The sequence below is a fragment of the Mesocricetus auratus genome, unplaced genomic scaffold (assembly GCF_017639785.1).
Source record: "Mesocricetus auratus isolate SY011 unplaced genomic scaffold, BCM_Maur_2.0 Super-Scaffold_100027, whole genome shotgun sequence".
Taxonomy (NCBI): domain Eukaryota; kingdom Metazoa; phylum Chordata; class Mammalia; order Rodentia; family Cricetidae; genus Mesocricetus; species Mesocricetus auratus.
Window position 1 is genome coordinate 7,087,630 of NW_024429208.1, and position 18,251 is coordinate 7,105,880.

At 50.0% G+C, this 18,251-nt stretch overlaps 1 protein-coding gene across 1 annotated transcript in view; it reads left to right on the forward strand.

The window, feature by feature from the left end:
• Nucleotides 1-17,500, forward strand: part of Glp1r (glucagon like peptide 1 receptor) — a 35,070-nt gene extending 17,570 nt beyond the window's left edge. The window contains exons 6-13 of the mRNA XM_040732428.1: nt 3,897-4,050; nt 4,621-4,780; nt 9,355-9,415; nt 9,915-9,984; nt 10,097-10,185; nt 10,501-10,639; nt 12,303-12,344; nt 16,217-17,500. Coding sequence (XP_040588362.1) covers nt 3,897-4,050; nt 4,621-4,780; nt 9,355-9,415; nt 9,915-9,984; nt 10,097-10,185; nt 10,501-10,639; nt 12,303-12,344; nt 16,217-16,384 — 883 coding nt within the window. The 3' untranslated portion in view covers nt 16,385-17,500. The remainder of the gene's footprint in view (nt 1-3,896; nt 4,051-4,620; nt 4,781-9,354; nt 9,416-9,914; nt 9,985-10,096; nt 10,186-10,500; nt 10,640-12,302; nt 12,345-16,216) is intronic.
• The last annotated feature ends 751 nt before the right edge of the window (nt 17,501-18,251 follow it).

Here is an 18,251-nt window from a genome sequence, read left to right on the forward strand (position 1 = left end):
TCCTTCCATGTGCGCACGCGATCCCGGGAAAGCATGCACATGCCTACATGGGAAAAACATGGGAAAATGAAAGCAAAGTGCTCCAGGTCAGGTGTGGTGGTAAGCACCCATAATCCCAGCACTTAGATCAAGTCAGGACGGCCGCCACAAGCTCGAGGCCAGTCTGGCTAGCCCGAGCACAGAACAAAGCAACACCCACCCATCAGATCCCCATGTCCGCCCCTGAAGAGCTCATCCTTGCCTGTAAGGACTTCATTTCCACTCTTTCTCATTTCTTGCACGCCTTTGCTAAGTGTCGGTAACAACACACGGAGTGGTTCACCGGCCACATTTAACAGCACAGTGACCATGTCCCGCTGCAGGTCAAAGGGGGTGGGGATTCAGCATTGTCTCCCTGCATCCATTCTGATACAGGTAGTCCATTTCATTCATCTGGGCCGCCCCTGTATTCCTTTGTCATCACATGGTTCGTGGATATTTGAAGTGTTTTGTTGATTTTTCCTTCTGAGTTACAAACCTGACAGCATGGGTTTCTTCTGTGGGTCTTGCCTGTGTGTTTCCTCAGGGGGTATCCCCAGAGGTAAAATTGCCACCGGTAACCAACTGCCTGGTTTTCAGTATTTTGCTGCTAGTGTTAGGTTGCTTGCTAGGTGGCTGCTGCCAGTTTGTGCTCTGGCCACCGGTGAGGAGGCTCTCTTCGCTTCACATCCAACCCACATTTCGTATTTTCATAACTAAGTGAAGCTAATCTATAAAGAAAGCAAAAGAACTTGTTATTATTTTAATTTGCTTATCTTTGATCCCTAGAGAGGTTTTTTTCATATTTCAGTCTTGTTCATTGTCTTTATTATTATTATTATTATTATTATTATTAGTTTATTTGGCTTTCATGGCTTGTTTTAGGTATTTGTTATCTGGATATTAACCCCAGATATACTTAATCTATGCCATTCATTTTCATTCTATGGTGAAAATTCTAGGATTTTGCATTTAAATGAAATGAAATTGACCAACTATCAATTTTTATCGATAAGTAAAATGTATCCATAGGAACTATTGATTAAGACAAGTTATTTTTATTAATTAGTAGACATTTATTAATTTTTCCCCATAGATTTCATTTTGCTTCCCCTTGAAGGACCTTTTCTTATCTGAGGGTCAGCTCCATTCCCTTCAAGACATTGTAGGGTCTTTTTTTCTGCCCTTGTGGCTCTTCAGTCCACCTGGGATTAAGTCTGTGCTAGGTGAAAATGAGGGTTCTCCCCCACCCCATATTGAACTGTGCCTTTACTAACAGTCTTAATCTATCACAAGGGTCCCTGGATTTGTTCTGGTTTCCATTGCTTACATCCTTTTCTATTCCCAAACCATAGTGCCTTGTCTCCTGAAGATTTATTAGAAGTTTAAGATCTCAGGCCAATAAGTTGGCTCAGTCAGTCAAGGCCAAGCCTGGTGACCTGAATTTGATCCCTGGAATCCACACAGCGCAAGGAAAGAACCAGCTCCTCCAAATTCTTTCCCAGACCTTTGTCTAACACACAAGCATCCTGGCACGCATGGGCCCAAACACATACATACATACCATATATACATACACACACACATACATACATACATACATGCATACATACATTCCATATATACATACATTCCATATATACATACATTCCATATATACATACATACATAATACATACGTACCATATATACATACATACCATATATACATACACAAACACACATACATGCATACATACATACCATATATACATACATACCATATATACATACAGACATACATAATACATACAAACCATATATACATACCATATATACATAAGATAAATTAACAATAAACCTTTAAAAGAAGAAATAAAAATATATCTCAGGCTGCAGAGATGACTCCGTGAATCAAACACTTGATACCCAAGTACGAGAACCTTAGTTTGCGTCCCCAGAACCCATGGAAGGGCAGATACGGTTGGTGACATGTGTTTGTGACCTGGCGCTCCTATGGTGGCACAGAAGCCAGAGACAGGAGTGTTCTAGGAGGCTCCTGGGCCAGCCAGCCTCAAACAAGGTAAAAGACGAGGGTTAGCACCTGAGGTTGTCCTCTGACCCCTGCCCATGCACTCACACCCACACACACATGTTCATACACACATATGTGCAGGCATCATACATTTACACAGACAACTCCTAGTTCTCTTACAGCAAAGAATCCTATGTTGTGATTTCTTTTGTGTATTGGTTGTTTTGAGACCGGGTCTCATGTAATCTGGGCTAGTTTTGAATTTGTTTTGTAGCGGAGGCTGGCTTTGAACTCCTGATTCCCTTGCCTCCACCTTCCAAGTGCTGGGATTAAAGTGTGCAAATCACGCCCAGGTGGGGGTTGTCTTGTTGAAACTGGGCCTTGCTTTGTAGCCTGACTTGCCTCAAACTTCTGAGCCCCCTGCTTTAAGCCTGACATGTGCTGGGATTATAGGAAAGGATCACTTGGTGCTTCTCTATGCCCTCCTACACCATTCTTGACCTTTATCTTTGTAAACTTTTAAGCACTATGAAAAAAATGGGCATTTTATTATAGCTGCTTTGAATTCATTATTTAACATGGGACAGCGACAGTGGCATTTCTGTTCATAAGTATGGTGTGATGATGTGTTTCCCACTAATGTAAGACTTCTCTAATAATTTTAAGCCAATTTTATTAAGTTGCCCCTAATGATCTTACCCATCCTCTTGTTGGAGAAATTTTCAGGAAATCAAATAGAATCTTACGAATGGATCTTCAATTTCTTTTTATTGCGTATTGCTAGGATGTGTTGAGGAGGCCGTCAGCAGTCTTTCGGGACTCTGTAGTTGCTATAGCTCATCCATACATTGTTTTGGGGTGTCTGTGAAAATACTTGTCTATAAGCCATAATTAGTCTGGTTCACCTCCTCCATGGCCCCGTGGTAGTGGTTATTAGAGGCGACAACACCTGACACATCCTCACTTGGCTGCTGGTTTTAAATGGAATCGTTGCCAAGTTCCTGTGTTAGGAACGATGTTGGCTTTTGCTTGGGAGATAGATAGCCTTATAGCAGATGAAGCGTCCTCCGCCTTCCAGTTTGTCACACAGTGGTGTGTGTGTGTGTGTGTGTGCGTGCACATGTGTGTGCAGATCTGTGTGTGCTCACATGCTCTGCTCATGGATGGCTTCCACATCAAGCATGTGGAAGCCAGAAAAAACATTGGGTGTCCTTGTCTGTCACTCCTAGAGTGTTCACTTCAGAACAGGGCCTCTCACTGAACCTGGAGCTGGGCTGGCAGCCAGCAAACCCCAGCCGTCTTCTGGTCCCTATGCCCCACCCCCACCCCAGCCCTGAGGTTACAGGTGTGCACTCTTGGTTTTACACATGGGTGCCGGGAATCTGAACTGAGGCCCTCATGCCTCGCACATCAAGCACTCTTACCTACTGAGCCATCTCTTCAGCCCTGCTACACATTTTTTTTTTACCCGAGAGTATACTGACATGGTACCCAATTCCTGTTGAATTCCTACCCATGTGCCTCAACACACTCTGCCCCAGAGAACGGTCCAGAAGTGTCCCGTCCTAAAGCTCCCCGTTTTGGAGACTGATCCGGACACATGCATTGCTTTGGTTACATGTAACTGTATGAGAGAGGGCACCACAACAAGGAGGGGGTACGGATAGGAAACAGGCTGAGTGCCTGTTTGAGGGCCTCTTGGGCAGCACGTTAGTGATTTTCAAGGCTGTGGGGAAGAAAGACCTTCTTAAAGGAAGGTAGACATCAGCACAGCCCCAGAGGAGGACACGTCGTGTATGTGTGGGCTGGCCAGAGAGCCAGGCTTGGCCATCTTGCCAGGGAAGGGCCCTGCTTTCTCCCGCAGACACTTGCACTGTACCCGGAACTATATCCACCTGAACCTGTTTGCATCCTTCATCCTTCGAGCGCTCTCCGTCTTCATCAAGGATGCTGCCCTCAAGTGGATGTATAGCACGGCGGCCCAACAGCACCAGTGGGATGGGCTCCTCTCCTATCAGGTGTGTGGTGTGGCCCGGGGTGAAGAGGTTCCCTGCATAAGCCTGGGGTGGGTAAAAGAATCCCAGATTTGGCCTCAGGAGGTCCCTGTATGGTAGGAGGGGCAGTCCACAATGGGGGATTTTCTACTGTTACGGGAGAGGCAGTCTACCACGGGAAACTCCTACTCTGGTGGGAGAGCCCCTAGTCTGATGGAGGAGGCAGTCCACCTGGAGCAAGCGAGTCCAAGGTAAGAGAGACTCTGCCATGGGACGTTCAGTCAAGACGCAGGGAGTTCTCTGGATGCGGACCTGAGTCTGCATCCAGATTTACCATGTGCTGCTTGTATATACATTCAGACACATCGCATGACCTCTCCGGGGGGGGGGGGGGCTCAGCATGGGGGCGAGAGCAGGTGCTTTCTTCTCGGGATGGGGGTGGTGTTCAGTGAACTAAAGCAGAGGGTCTCCGGTAGTGTCCCTGGCCATGTGACAACTCCTTCATCCCCTGTTAAGCACTGCAGGACAGTGAGGAGTGGCAGGTGGGACAGGAGGCAGGGCTGCTGTCCCCACGGGACCCGTCTTTGTCCCCAGGACTCTCTAAGCTGCCGACTGGTGTTCCTGCTCATGCAGTACTGCGTGGCGGCCAACTACTACTGGCTGCTGGTGGAGGGCGTGTACCTGTACACGCTGCTGGCCTTCTCGGTGTTCTCGGAGCAGCGCATCTTCAGGCTGTACCTGAGCATAGGCTGGGGTAAGGCCTGCCATTCACCTCCACGGGGGACCCTGCCGCAAGGGGTGGGAGACCCTGTCTTACCCTTCTTGAAAAATAAATCTCCTCTCTTAATAGATTGCTTCCATTCTCCTATGGCCAAATATTCCCCTACTTGACCTGTAACCCTGCCGCCAAACCATTAGAAGTCAGGACACCGTCCTCAAACACCTCTTCCCCTGAGGTTCTGTGGGGAGAGCATATCAAAGCCAGTGCAGGGCAAACATGGGGTCCTGTGGGAGATGCTACGTCCTGGGCCTCATGGTGTGCCCGGGGTAGGCAGGTGAGCAGGGTACAGGCTGACGTAGGATGCTATTGTGATGTGAAGGGCAGGACTCAAAGGAGAGGCAAGTTGGGAGGGGTGAGCAGCCGAGGAAAGGGGTGCAGGGGTGGAGGGGTGGATGTGGATGTGGATGTACCTGGAGCCCGGATGGAAATGTTCTAGCTGAAAAAAAAAAAAAAACTCTACCGTGAACCATTGTGCCTTTTTTTTTTTTTCTGGAACATTTCTGGTTGTGTTTCTACTTCTTGCCACATGAGAGTCGTGTGGAAAGTAGGGAGGACTGCAGTTGGTTTGGAGTGGGTGGGGTGGAGTGGGGTGGGTTAGAGTGGGGGCGGGTGCTGTTGGAGCCCCACAGTGGCAGGGAGACAGATGGGGATGCCTCCTCCAGTGGGACCTGCAAGTACCCCTGCCTGGGACATAAGAGGGGACAGACCTATGGTCAGCTCTCTCTGATCTCTCCTTGAAGTTCCAGAGTTTTCTTCCTCCTGCCACACCTTTAGTCCCTAGAGCTCTTCTGATCCCTCCCAGCCTTGGCTTCCAGACTCTCCTCAGCTCAGTCAAAGCAGCCTGTGCTCTCCCGTTCTCCTCGCTGCAAGGTTGCCAGCTCACCTTCTGGGAGGCCGTCTCAGGTTTCCAGCCCCCTAGGACCCTGCTCTCTGGTCCTCTTAGTCCCTCGGCACTCTCCTCACACCCTGCTTATTCCTTCGGGTGCTCCTCAGCTGCCTCAGGCATGAGGAGCTCTAATGGGGGTTTAGTGTCACCAAAGTATTAAGGTCCCTAAGACCAGGAGAGCAACAAGGCCTTAAAGACAGAGCAGGCACTGGGTCCCTGACTCCAGGCATTGTCATCTACTTGGCGAACACAGGTCTTGGCTTCTGCTTTTCCCCTCAGTCCCCTGTTGGTTCTGCTGAGCAGGCTTAGATCTCTATACAGTTAAAAGTGGCCCTGGCTCCGGCACACAGAGATCCCAGACAGTTCCTTTTCTTCCTCTCCCTCCAAGACCCAGCCCATCCTACTAGATCTTTCTTTCCTTCCTAGGCCTTTTTATCCTGCCTGGCAACCCCATCAGGTGGAGCATCTGGAGAGTCCTGATGCTCCCTAGGGGTGGGTGCAGGGACAGGCCATTGAGGAGAACTCAGGAAGGGCTTCCTCTGTGTGGGGGATGGATAACGTCTGTCCATTCTGGGAAACAGCATCAGCCCTGTTTGTATCTGTCACCATAGCAACCCAAGGGCAGGACCAATCAAAGGGATGTGTTTGGAAAAGCCGGGAATTGGTAGGGGTCAGTGGAGGAGACATATGGTACTCTGTAGGTCTCTAAGTAGGATACGGGGAAGGATGTCAGGTCTTTCTTGCCTATTCCGGCTCAGGGCTCAGGACCATCAGGGGCATCTTCCCCGACCAGAACATCATTTTTTTGAGGAACTGGGGTGGGGAGAGGCAGGATCAGAGAGAAAACATGAGTCACAGAAACCCGCATGCTCTGTGGCCATGCCAGGAAGCCTAGCCCAAGTTGGGATAGGTGGACAACTTCCAGCTTCCTGTGTAGCTGAACTAAGAGTAAGACTGATGGGACTGTGGGAAACCTCTAAGAGGTACAGCAGCTTATGCTGCCATCCATGAACAGCTGGGCATCCCCAGAAGGGAGATCAGCGATGGTGGGAAGGCATGACGCTCCAGGACCTGTTCTGTGCATCTGGTTGACCTTTCTTCCTTGGCTTGTCTTAGAGAACTGCAGCCTGCAAGGAGTACGTCACCTTGGCGGTTGGCGGGGCTGTGCTTCCGTTTCTGTACAGGAGCCTTGTTCACCAGATGCCAATGAGTGGATAAAGCTCATCAGGGCTGGCTGGTGACATGAGTAGCTGGAGTAGCTACTTAGGACTTGAGGTTTCTGTGCATGTATGGCCCAAGAAATTGCATGGTCTTGTCTAGAGAGCTTCCCTTCTCTGGCTGATATATGTATTCCATTCCTACTGGGCATAGTCTATGGGAAGGGATCTATTCTATGCCCCAGGCTCCTCCTAGGTCATCCCATTATTTGTTCAGTCAAATGAAAACCTGTTTATAATGGTCATGGATGTTGGGCTGGCTGGTCTGCGTAAAAATAAACAGGGTGGGGAGAGATAGCTCACTTGATAAAAATGCTTACTGAATAATTGTGAGGACTGGAGTTTGGTTCCCCAGAACCCACATATAAAAGTTGTGATACATGCCTGTAATACCAGTACTGGGGAGACAGATACAGGCGGATGCCCAGGACTGGCCAACCAGTTTAACCTAACCGGCAAACCACAGGTTCCTGTGAGGGACCCTGATTCAGAAAACAACGTAAGACAGATCCTTAGGAATGACATCTGAGGTTGTCCTCTGACCCGCACATGCATGGGTATGTACACTTTTACACACACACAGCCTTGAATATATATAGGGATGGACACACACACACACACACACACACACACAAAATGAATGTAACAACTTTAAACAATAGTATAGTAAAACTAGTAAATGGACCAATGAGGATATCTGATGAATGCTAGTCAGCTGTGCACTGTTAGATGCCCTCCCCTCATCTTCCCTCCCCTCCCCTCTCTGAATCATGGGCCAGTACAGTGATCCAGACACACAAGTTGCTCGGCAGCTGTGACTGTGTGGACATCAGTGAGTTAAGGACACAGATGATGGTGATTGGAAAGGTTATGAAGTGGTTCTGCCATGGAAGAGATGTCCCCAGGCCACAAATGCGCATGCATGGACTCTCCACCACACGCACAAAACCTGTGTCCACACACCTTAATGTGCACACCGTGACCTACTTCAGACATCCGAGTGACCAACCTGAGGAAGGCATGGTTAGAGGCGAGTATTGAGAATATTGATGCAGGAAGCCCCTGAGGGTGGCTGGTGTGGGTGCAGGCTTACAACCCCAGAATCTGCTCCTGTATGTGTCCTTCCTCCTGTCCATTTCCTCATCTGCCGTGACAGGGTGAACAGCCCAGCTGCCAGTTCGCCAGCACAGACTGGGCTCCGGGAAGTCTACTGGGTAGATCTTAGAAACCAACTGGATTGCTTTTCCATTGTGGTCTAATGGTGACCTCTGAACTCGCTCCTTAAAGCCACGAACTAGTATCTCGCAGTCCCTGTGCTCAAAAGACTTGGGTTCACCATGGCTGCACATGCCTGACTCAGAGTGTCGTCTAGATTTGTTAGTCAGAATTGCTGCTGTCCTGGGTCTGACTAGGAAATCTATCCCCAAGCTCATTCATGGAGCTATAGGCAGGAGGCCTCCTTTCCTTGATGTGGGGAGTTCTCTGTAGGCTGACAGAGAACACTTTTGGCATACAACTTCCCTCCCTGTACTCCCCCAACTAAATTGAGAAAGGGAGAGGGAGAGAGATAGAGACAGATAGATAGGCAGACAGACAGAAAGCACAAAAGTTTCTGGATGGAGGAAGATCAGGAGTTCAAGGTCATCTTTGACTTTATAGCAAGTTTGAGGTCAGTTTGGGCTACTTGAGACCCTTATGAATACCAAGAGATGGTAGCCACTGGGAACCACCTAAATGGCTATCTGTAAACTGTAAATTAGTCAGCTTTGCATTGCTATAATAAAATACCTGTGATATTGTTCTCATTAAAAGAAAAGGGGTATTTATAAGATCACCATTCTGTAAATTGAAGTCAAAGACTGACAGGCCTGTTGCTTTGGGCCTCTTCTGCGGGTGCCACATTGCAGTGGTGGGGTACATATGGATGAGTAAGCAGTCTACCTCGTGCGAGGAAGGAAAAGTGAGAGATTGGATAGGCTGGTGTCCCCAAACCTCCTCTAGGAATGTCTGCCCACAGGGCCTCCCTGCTGAAGACCCCACCACCTACCAGTGTCACACAGATGCTCAGCTAAGCGCTCACTGGGAAGCCTCGCTGCTGACGCTGTTGATTGTGAAGGCCTTGTCTCTCTGCATCCCCACCACAATTTACTGGTCTACTTGAGGGTCTGTCCTGGGGTCTCCTAGCCAAGATTCTAGAGACAAATTCTGGCAGGGCTCCTGGCACACAGGAAGGGCTGAACCATGAAGAACTCTGCAAGGAAGAATGTGGAACCTGAGTGTGAAGCCCTTCACCTCCATTCCCGAAAGCACTGTTTTAGGGCTAGAAGGTAGAGGGGCTGGGGGAGTGAGAAGACCAGGGTGTGAAGGGGACCTGAGCACCATGACAGTAGCTCTACTCTGCCAGCACTTCTCTTCTCTTTGTCTTTCCTCCCCTCCTCCTCTAGGTGTCCCTCTGCTGTTTGTTATCCCCTGGGGCGTTGTCAAATACCTCTATGAGGATGAGGGGTGAGTGTTCCCCCATGGGACAGTGCTGTGCTGGGGTCTCACCCTTATTCGCAAGTTCACTACTTGTTTGGGTGACTTGGTGGGGTCAGCGGGAGTTTAGCATACCGGTTCAGTCTCTAATCTCTGCTCCCTGAACCTGCCCTGGGATGGTATGATGATTGACATTGCTGGCCTTTGCGGTGCATGGTGCCTTCCTGGTGGTTTTTCTGAACACTGGAGTGAATGGCCTGTTGTTTGGTGTATGATGCTGGGTGTGCACGTGACTGTTTGCAGAGGTCCATGAAAATGGGGGAGAGGCATGGGTCTCCCTGTGTGACCCTGGACCGAGGACCCTGGGGATGGGGTATGCGATGCACTTGCAGGACTCTGCATGGATCCCTGGCTGGGTGTGGCGCTTTGCTTGGCCTCGTGCACTTGTGCCTGTGTCCTGCGCTGGCCACCCGCTGGGGCCTCTAGGTGTCCAGTTGGATGCCTTGTGAGCCTCTCTCTCTCCCCCTAGCTGCTGGACCAGGAACTCCAACATGAACTACTGGCTCATCATCCGGCTGCCCATTCTCTTTGCTATTGGGGTGAGTGACAGAGTTGGGGATTGGAGTGGAAGCTGGTAGACTTAAGCTTGCGACCAGGCTAATGACTAGAATAAGGTGAACAGTCCTAGCCTCCTGCCCACATGCTCTACAGGTCAACTTTCTCATCTTCATCCGGGTCATCTGCATTGTGGTATCCAAGCTGAAGGCTAATCTCATGTGCAAGACTGACATCAAGTGCAGGTACCGTAACCAAGATGGCCGCAGGCCTGCCCTCAGCCTCTCCCTCCACCAGAGACAGAATCTGTGTAGCCCTGTGTATCCCTCTTTTCCCAACCAGACCTGGTCTGCAACCCCTAAGACTCTCTCTCTAATAGCCCCTAAGCTTCTGGAGTCTTGACCTCTGCCCCCCCCCACACCACCAAGGCAGCCTGTCCAGGGTATTTTCAGTGAAGAGTGTCCGTGACTGAGATAGAAGAAAGGGGGCAGGCACAGAAGGAAAAGAGCAGTCTGTGTACAAGCGCCCGAATGACACAAGTGGTCTCACCCTGTCTCCAGACTTGCCAAGTCTACTCTGACGCTCATCCCCCTCCTGGGGACACATGAGGTCATCTTTGCCTTCGTGATGGATGAGCATGCCCGAGGGACCCTGCGCTTCATCAAGCTGTTCACAGAGCTCTCCTTCACTTCCTTCCAGGTGACTCACCGCTGGGGCACTTACCTGGGATGTCCCAAAGTGGGGGAGGGGCGGGCATCGGCCTGCATCATGCAGATGGGGAAAGATGAATAGGATGAGGCCTGGCAGAACAATCCCGGCCCCAAGTCACATAGTGGGAGCAGAGTCAGAGTGAGTATCCCCAGGTATTCGGATGTAGAAGTCAGTCTTCTCTGTAAGTCCATAGCACAAGAAGCTTTCCCAAATGTGGATCTGGGCATCTGGGCATCTAGAGAGAGGCACTGTCAGTCACTAGCATCCTGTCAGGCAACTTGTACATACGATGCAGTCAGTTCTCCCAGGATCTGCAGTTGCGAGATTGCCCCTACTTGACAAAGCTGGAAATGGAGGCCCAGAGATGTTAAAGATGAGATTTACAAGGTGTTGTGTCACTTTTCCTAGGAAGACACAAACAGATATGTATTCACTCCAGATAGAGTAGTGACAGGTGACCAAGGAGACCATTCCACTCATCTAGTTAGTGAACCAATGAACTTATTGGGTTGGATACAGGACTATGGGTGACTCAAAGGCAGCTGCATCATTGAAAAGCCCACCCCAGCATGGATGATAACTTTTGAAAGTTGCATCCCTGGAGCTCCCTGCACAACTTGTAAGCAGCTCCAGGGAGGGGAGTCTCCTTGTTTCAGTCAGTGTTCTATTGCTGTGAGGAGACCCCACGGCAACTCTTATAAAGGAAAATGTTTAATTGTGGTGGTGGCTTACAGTTCAGAGGTTTAGTCCACTGTTATCGTGGCAGGAAGGTAGGCAGTGTGCAAGCAGACATGGTGCTAGAGAAGAAACTGAGAGTTTATACATCTTGAGTCATAGGCAACAGAAAGTGGTCTGAATCACTGGGTGTAGCTTGAGCATCTATGAGACCTCACAGCCCGCCTCTACAGTGGCACCCTTCCTCCAACAAAGTCATACCTGCCCCAATGAAGCTATACCCCCTAACAGTGTCACTCCCTTTAGGAAACATTTTCTTTCAAACCACCACACTCCTCTTCCTCGGAAACTGCTGGTTCTCATATAACCCCATGGAGTGGTCTGTAACATTCTGAACTTCCTGAGTTTTGTAAGTTCCATGAGCTCCCTGAGTCTTATGAGCCTTCTCCTTTCTTCCAGGAAGGAATATCTCAATTCAGAAGAACTAGTCACACAGGGTCAAAGCAAGGAATTGGTCCTTCTCAATAGCATTAGATAATACAGCATGGGTGAAAATGTAAGAAACTGTGGCTGGAGAGATGGCTCAGAAGTTAAGAGCACTGTCTGCTCTTGCAGAGGACTTGGGTTTGGTTCCCAGCACACATGCATTATACAACTTCCTGTTACTCCAGTTCCAAGAGGGCCAGACATCCACTTCTGACTTCCAAGGACTCCCAAACACACATGGTGCATTTACTCTCTCTCTCTCTCTCTCTCTCTCTCTCTCTCTCTCTCTCTCTCTCTCTCTCTCTCTCTCTCTCTCTCTCACACACACACACACACACACACACACATAAATATATTGGAGAATTAAAAAAAGAGCCCTTGTCAATTCCCAAGCCAGCCTGGGTGGCCTGATTTGCGCAGAGGGCTGCCAGGGACTAGTCACCCAGGTATCTCTTGACTTCCTTCCTGCTAATATGCCTCTTGTTTCCAGGGCCTGATGGTGGCCATCTTGTACTGCTTTGTCAACAATGAGGTAAGGTCTGCAGAGGGAATGGTAGGGACCCTGCTGGGCCGCTGCCATTGACTAGTGTGGGGCTCTGCAGTGGGGGTTCTCTTCAGTGTTTCTAATTGAAACTTCCAGTCCCCTCACCACGACTGAAAATTGAGGTGATGACTTGCCTTTATATTCTCTTCTGTGCCCCCAACACACACACACACACACACACACACACACACACACACACACACCTAATGAAATAAGATCTTAGGGAAGACTTAACCTTGTGTTAAAGGGTTAACATTGACTATTTCAAGCAGGGGTATCCAACTTTTTTTTTAAATGCTTAATTTTATTAAACGTGACTTGACACTTTAAATGATACATACATTCTACATATATTAAGCTACTTTTAATAACTTGATTTTACAATAAGCTAAATATTTTAGTTTCCATAAGGGAAATCCACTACTGAACTTAAAATAGAACTTAAAATCACTTATTTCTGAGTACCTTTTAAAAATTATAAATGTATTTGTGAATCATCATTACAACAAAAACATCATGCCACTTGGAAGAATTAATCTCTCAGGAATAAGAACGCAGTTAGAAGGAGGATTTGGGGTGTCCAACCTTTTAACCTTGCCGTGTGTCACTCGCTGTCATCCACAAATGATTCGTGTCACATTTATTGCTGTCTGAATATGTATGCAGCCCTTAGGCTACAGGTTGGGCACACCTGAGTTATTGCAGAGTGATTCAACACACATGTACCCTAGCCACTCTTGTGGCCTCTGCCCACAAGAGCTGTTCTCCAGATCCAGGGTTGCCATGGCAATGCCAGGTACTTGTGACCTGAGAAGATGGCTTGAACATTGGTCTCATGTGGCTGTCAAGGCCTGCACCAGCTGCTGGTTGGTGGGGGGTGGGGTTAGGGGAGAGCTGGTGATGGATTTACTGTGGCTTGTATCTGAGGGCCAAAACGAAGGAGCTCAGGAGCCATGAGTGTTCTGTCTGTTCTGCACTGCTAAGCTGTGTGACCTCAGGCTAGCTACCTTGCCGTCTTCCCCTCTTCTACCCAGGAGTGGGTGGAGGGAAGGAAGATTTGATTTGGTACTTAGTCAGGGAGGGTTCTTGAGATGCTGGGCTTCAGTGCTCAGAGGGCAGGGAGGGGTTAACGTTAGATGATGCAGGCGCCACGCTCAGCCACTTATTTATTTACTTTTAGAATCATGCATCGACAGGGGTGCAGGCCCTGTGTATGTGCCACAGAGCTCAGGGGGAAGTCAGACAACAACTTGGGGAAGTTGACTCTCTCTCTCCTCTTCCACATAGGTTCCGGTGATCCGACTCAGGTCACCAGGCTTGGTGGCAAGTGCCCACTGAGCCACCTCACCAGCCCCAGGGTCATTCTTTGTTTGTTTCTATAACTGATCAGTGGGAGGACCTCGCGCCCGAGGCCCATTCATTGACTGGTCATTCATTTGACTCACCGAAGCAGCCTGCAGTGAGTGCCTGCTGTGGGCTGAGCCCCGTGCTCAGGAGCATGGGTGCGTAGAGGAGGGAGATGGAGTCATGACCATCAAGTGCTCTCTGCTAAGTGGGGAGGAGATGCAGCCAGAGACCAGCTGGGCTTTTAGAGCTGGAGCAGGCAGGAAGCCAGCGGCTAGATGAAGGCACTGGAGTCCGACTAAGATCTGGGTTCTAATCCTGACAGAGCCCTTGGGAAAATATTTAAGTGTTCTTCTCCTCTGCTTCCTCCGCTTTCCTTGATGAGTGCTGGGTCAACGGGGAAAGGAACCGAAGTGGCGTTTCCTTTCTGGTGTGTGTTTGCACGCGCGAGTGGGTATAGGGGTCAGTGCCGGATGTCTGCGCCACTTGTCTTCCTTGGACTCGCTCCACCTTGTTTTTGAGACAGTGTCTTTTGCTGAATCTGGAGTTCATTAATTGGTGAAAGCCCCCAGGGATCCACCTATTCCCATCCTGCCTCCCCCACGACCACATGCACATCCGGTGCTGGGTTTGTAGGTCTGCTCAACTTGTTTTTGAATTTCATTATTGTTTTACGTGTATGAATGTTTTACCTGCATGTGGGTCTGTGTGCCCATGGAGGCCAGAAGAAGGCATTGGATTCCCCTGGAAATGGAGTTACAGATGGCCGTGAGCCGCATACGGTTGCTGGGAATTGAACTCGGTCCTCTGGAAGAGTAGCCAGTGCTTTTAGCTGCTGGAACATCTCTCCAGTTCCCCCTGCCCAGCTTTCTATGTGGATTCTGGGGATATGAACTCAGGACCCCAGCTGTCTGAAGCAGGCAATTTTCTGACTGGGCCATGCCCTGCAGCCCCTAGATGGTGTGGTTCTTAAGGACACCTGTGATGGCTGAGGCCGCCATGGAGGCCCCCAAAAAGTGTGGATCCGGAGACATCATGTGCTCTAAGTACTGCTGGTTTGGTGTGCCTCAGTCTACCATTTCCCCCTCTCTTCCAAGTGGAAGACTGAGAGATTTGCTTTCCTGCAACTATGCAGAGGGGAGACCCTTTAGGCTCAATGTCTCCACCCCGGATATCAGCACCACACAAACCCAGCCAGGCCAGGCAGCCGTAAGTAGTGTCTGCTCCACCTCCTTCCCTCATCCACTAAGCCTAGGCTCCGCGACACTGTCTGGGACACCAAGACGCCCTGGCAGCCAGACTCTGGGTGATCTTAGCCCTACCCAGCACAGAAGTTCTTTTAAGGGATGGCATGTGGGCTTAGCAAGACGGATGGCATGGGGAGCAGGGGGCGGGTGTTTGCTTAGGGGCAGGTAGGGGCACCAGCAGGGAGCCTCTTGTACATAGCTGCTGGCCGCTGGCCCTCCTGATGGCTTGGGTCTGAAGGGAACACAGTCCCTAGACACTCCTACATGGAAAGGCTGGTGGTGAGGATGAAAGAGCTCCCCGAAGTGTGGCCCAGCTCTGCCTTGTGGCTTGCAGCAGCTCTCCCTGGAACCCCAGTCACGGAGCTGTGATGGAGTCACAGTGTCACTACAAGCCCTGGAGGGATTCAGAGCCCCTCAGTGCTCTGTGTAACTGTTCCACCCCAGCAATCTGATCCTCCAGCATCTACCCTTCAGGGAATTCTCTTTCCCTTGGGAAGGCCTGAGCTCAGCACAGTAGGCATTTTGGTCGGCTGAGCTCACCCAAGCAGATTGCTCTGCCAAGCTCCCTTCAGTTTCTCCAGATGGGATAGGTTCAAAGCCGGGCAAGAAGTCCTGGGTCTTGTCTAGTCCTCCTTGCTTCCTTTACCCCTTCCACGCCCTAGGAGGTTTAGGGGCTGAGTGAAAACCTTCAGAGGAATCTGGACTTGATAGTTCACACTTATAATTCAGGGGACTTAGCTAGGAGGGTGAAGAGTTCGAAACCAGTGAGCTGTCTGCTGTTAGAAAACAAACAACAACAAACTCAGACCCAGAGTTTAGACTCCAAGGGTGTCACCAGGGTTAGCGGCAGACATGCCTTCTCCTTTCACTTGTCCAAGCCACACCATGAGAGCACTTTATGAAGAGAGACCCCGTCTCCTCCGATTCTCTCTCCCTCCCTGTGTCTCTCCCTCGCTCTCATTCTCTCCTGTTAAATAATTCTGTGATGGATTGTAGAAGGTACTTAGCCGAATCACCGAGTTTAGAGATGGAAAGGGCCAATTAGGTCATCAAGCCCATCTCTCTCCCGAGGAGAGCAGAAAATAGGAGACAACAATAAACAATTTTATTGGGATATTAATTTAGGCGCCTGAAGACCTTGACTCGTGTCTCTTAATATAATCCAGCGGATTTTTTCCCTTCCCTGCTAATGTAATAACAGGGCCATTTTGTGGGCAGTTGGTTTGCCTGATGGCTTTCGCTTCCCTCTCTTTTTCCCCCCCACGGAAGGTCCAGCTGGAGTTTCGGAAGAGCTGGGAGCGCTGGAGGCTGGAGCACTTGAACGTTCAGAGGGACAGCAGCATGAAGCCCCTCAAGTGTCCCACCAGCAGTGTAAGCAGTGGGGTCACAGTGGGCAGCAGTGTGTATGCAGCCACCTGCCAGGCTTCCTGCAGCTGAGCCCCAGGGCTGCCCCCTCCTTTGGTCCCTGCTGCTGGCTAGGTGGTCATCCCAGATGGGAGCCGCCCTCCCAGGGGCAGGGATGGGGAGGGATGCGGGCACACACGCACCCCTTGCTTTCCTTCTCCAAACCTATCAGACAGGCAAGTGGGCAGTGCCTCCCGAGACCATAGACACATGTTCTCCAAAGAGAACAGCCTGCTAATTTAATCACCGTGGCAGGAAGAGAGGAAGAGACTACTGCTGCTAAAATGAGGAGGACTCCTTCCTGTTAAAGCCACAAGGCCCTTGGGGTTCCCTCAGACAGAGCAGCAAATCAACCCCGGACTCCTACTCAAGGGCAACTGTTGGTTAGTGGGGTTGGGGCTTGTGAGAGGAGCAGTTCCACAAGAGAGCCCGCCATTCTAACCTCAGCCAGCGGCACAGAGCTTGGCAAGGTGAGCGGCCGTGCTTGTGCCTGCTGGGGTTGCCACATGCGTCAGCCTCCTCATGAAGAAGAGAGCCTTCCTCCATGGGTCGGGGTTGCTGGCATTCTCTCATCTGCCTGTTCATCTGACCATCCCATCTTTCCTTGGGCGGGGGCCTTTCTTGGAGCTACAATCTGCAGCTCTCTCTGGAAGTGGCTGTGAGTGGTGTTGGGGATAAGAACCAAGGAGATGCCCAGAGGTCGCCGTTGCCAGTGCCCTCTTCTCACCCGGCCCCTTAAGTCACTTTGCTGTCAGCTTCTGCTCTGCCTAGGGCACTAGGACAAGTCCCACAATGAGGAGCCCAGACCTGAGGTGTGAGATAAAGAAACTCAGATGCCCTCTAAGGTTCATCTGGAAGCACTTAAGGAACGCCCCCACACCCCCGGTGTTGATAACGCGAATCTGGAGGAGCAAGGGTATTGCCTCCATACCTTATCTGTGACCAGACTCCTTGTCTGGGATGGGAATTGGGGTACATCCTCTGAAACCAGTAGCTCCTGACATGGGGCAAGCTCCCCCTGCCACTTTGAACATACGTACATATTGTCCTTTTTCCTTTATTGTGGTGACTGCTGTGTCTGTACAAACATGTATTTCTGATTTCTCCCACCCAATGGAAGAACTAAATCATGGCTGTTGTTATGTTTGAGGGGAGTGGGGGAAGTGATTGATTTTACCCCCTCCCCCGCCATTGTTGGTAAGTAATGTCTGTTCCACTTCCAGACATTACGTCCCACATATAATGAGCAGCGGATAGGGCAGGATGGGGGACAATCTATCACTCCTGCCCCAGCCACCATGAAAAAGCTGCCAGGGGACAGCACTGCAGAGACCCAAATCTAAGGACCGCCTGCCTCCATGGGGAAGTAACCAATGAGTTCACAGAGGCCAAAGAAGGTTCCAGAGCTGGGAAGAATCCTAGTAGTGTGGACCGCCTTTGAGGTTGGAGTGGGGGATGGCTTCAGATGGATTCTCTCATGAGGCTGATCTCTGTGTAAAGTGGGGAGCTCTCTCCAATGCTTTCACTAGACATAGTCTGCTGTGTCCCTCAAAGAGGCCTGGGACGTGTATGAGAGATAATAATGGGCCATAAAACATGCCAAGCAGAAAATTTCTCCTTCAGCTTCAACCAAGTGTTGTGTCTATGTTAATGGAGAAGTGGATCCTCAGGCTAGAGAAAGGAGCCATGCCGCCCAGCTGCCCCCTTAAGACAGGGGGTTCAGTGGGAGAAGTGGACCCAAGGTCCTCTGATCCCTAAGAACCAGGGCAGGCTTCCCATTGGGCACCTCTTTCTTGTTTCCCCTCTGGGAAGCAGTGGAAAGATAAGCATGGGATAAACTGGGAACTTTTGAGAATCATGAATTACACACAAGTGAAAGGAAAAGACAGATTTAATCTGC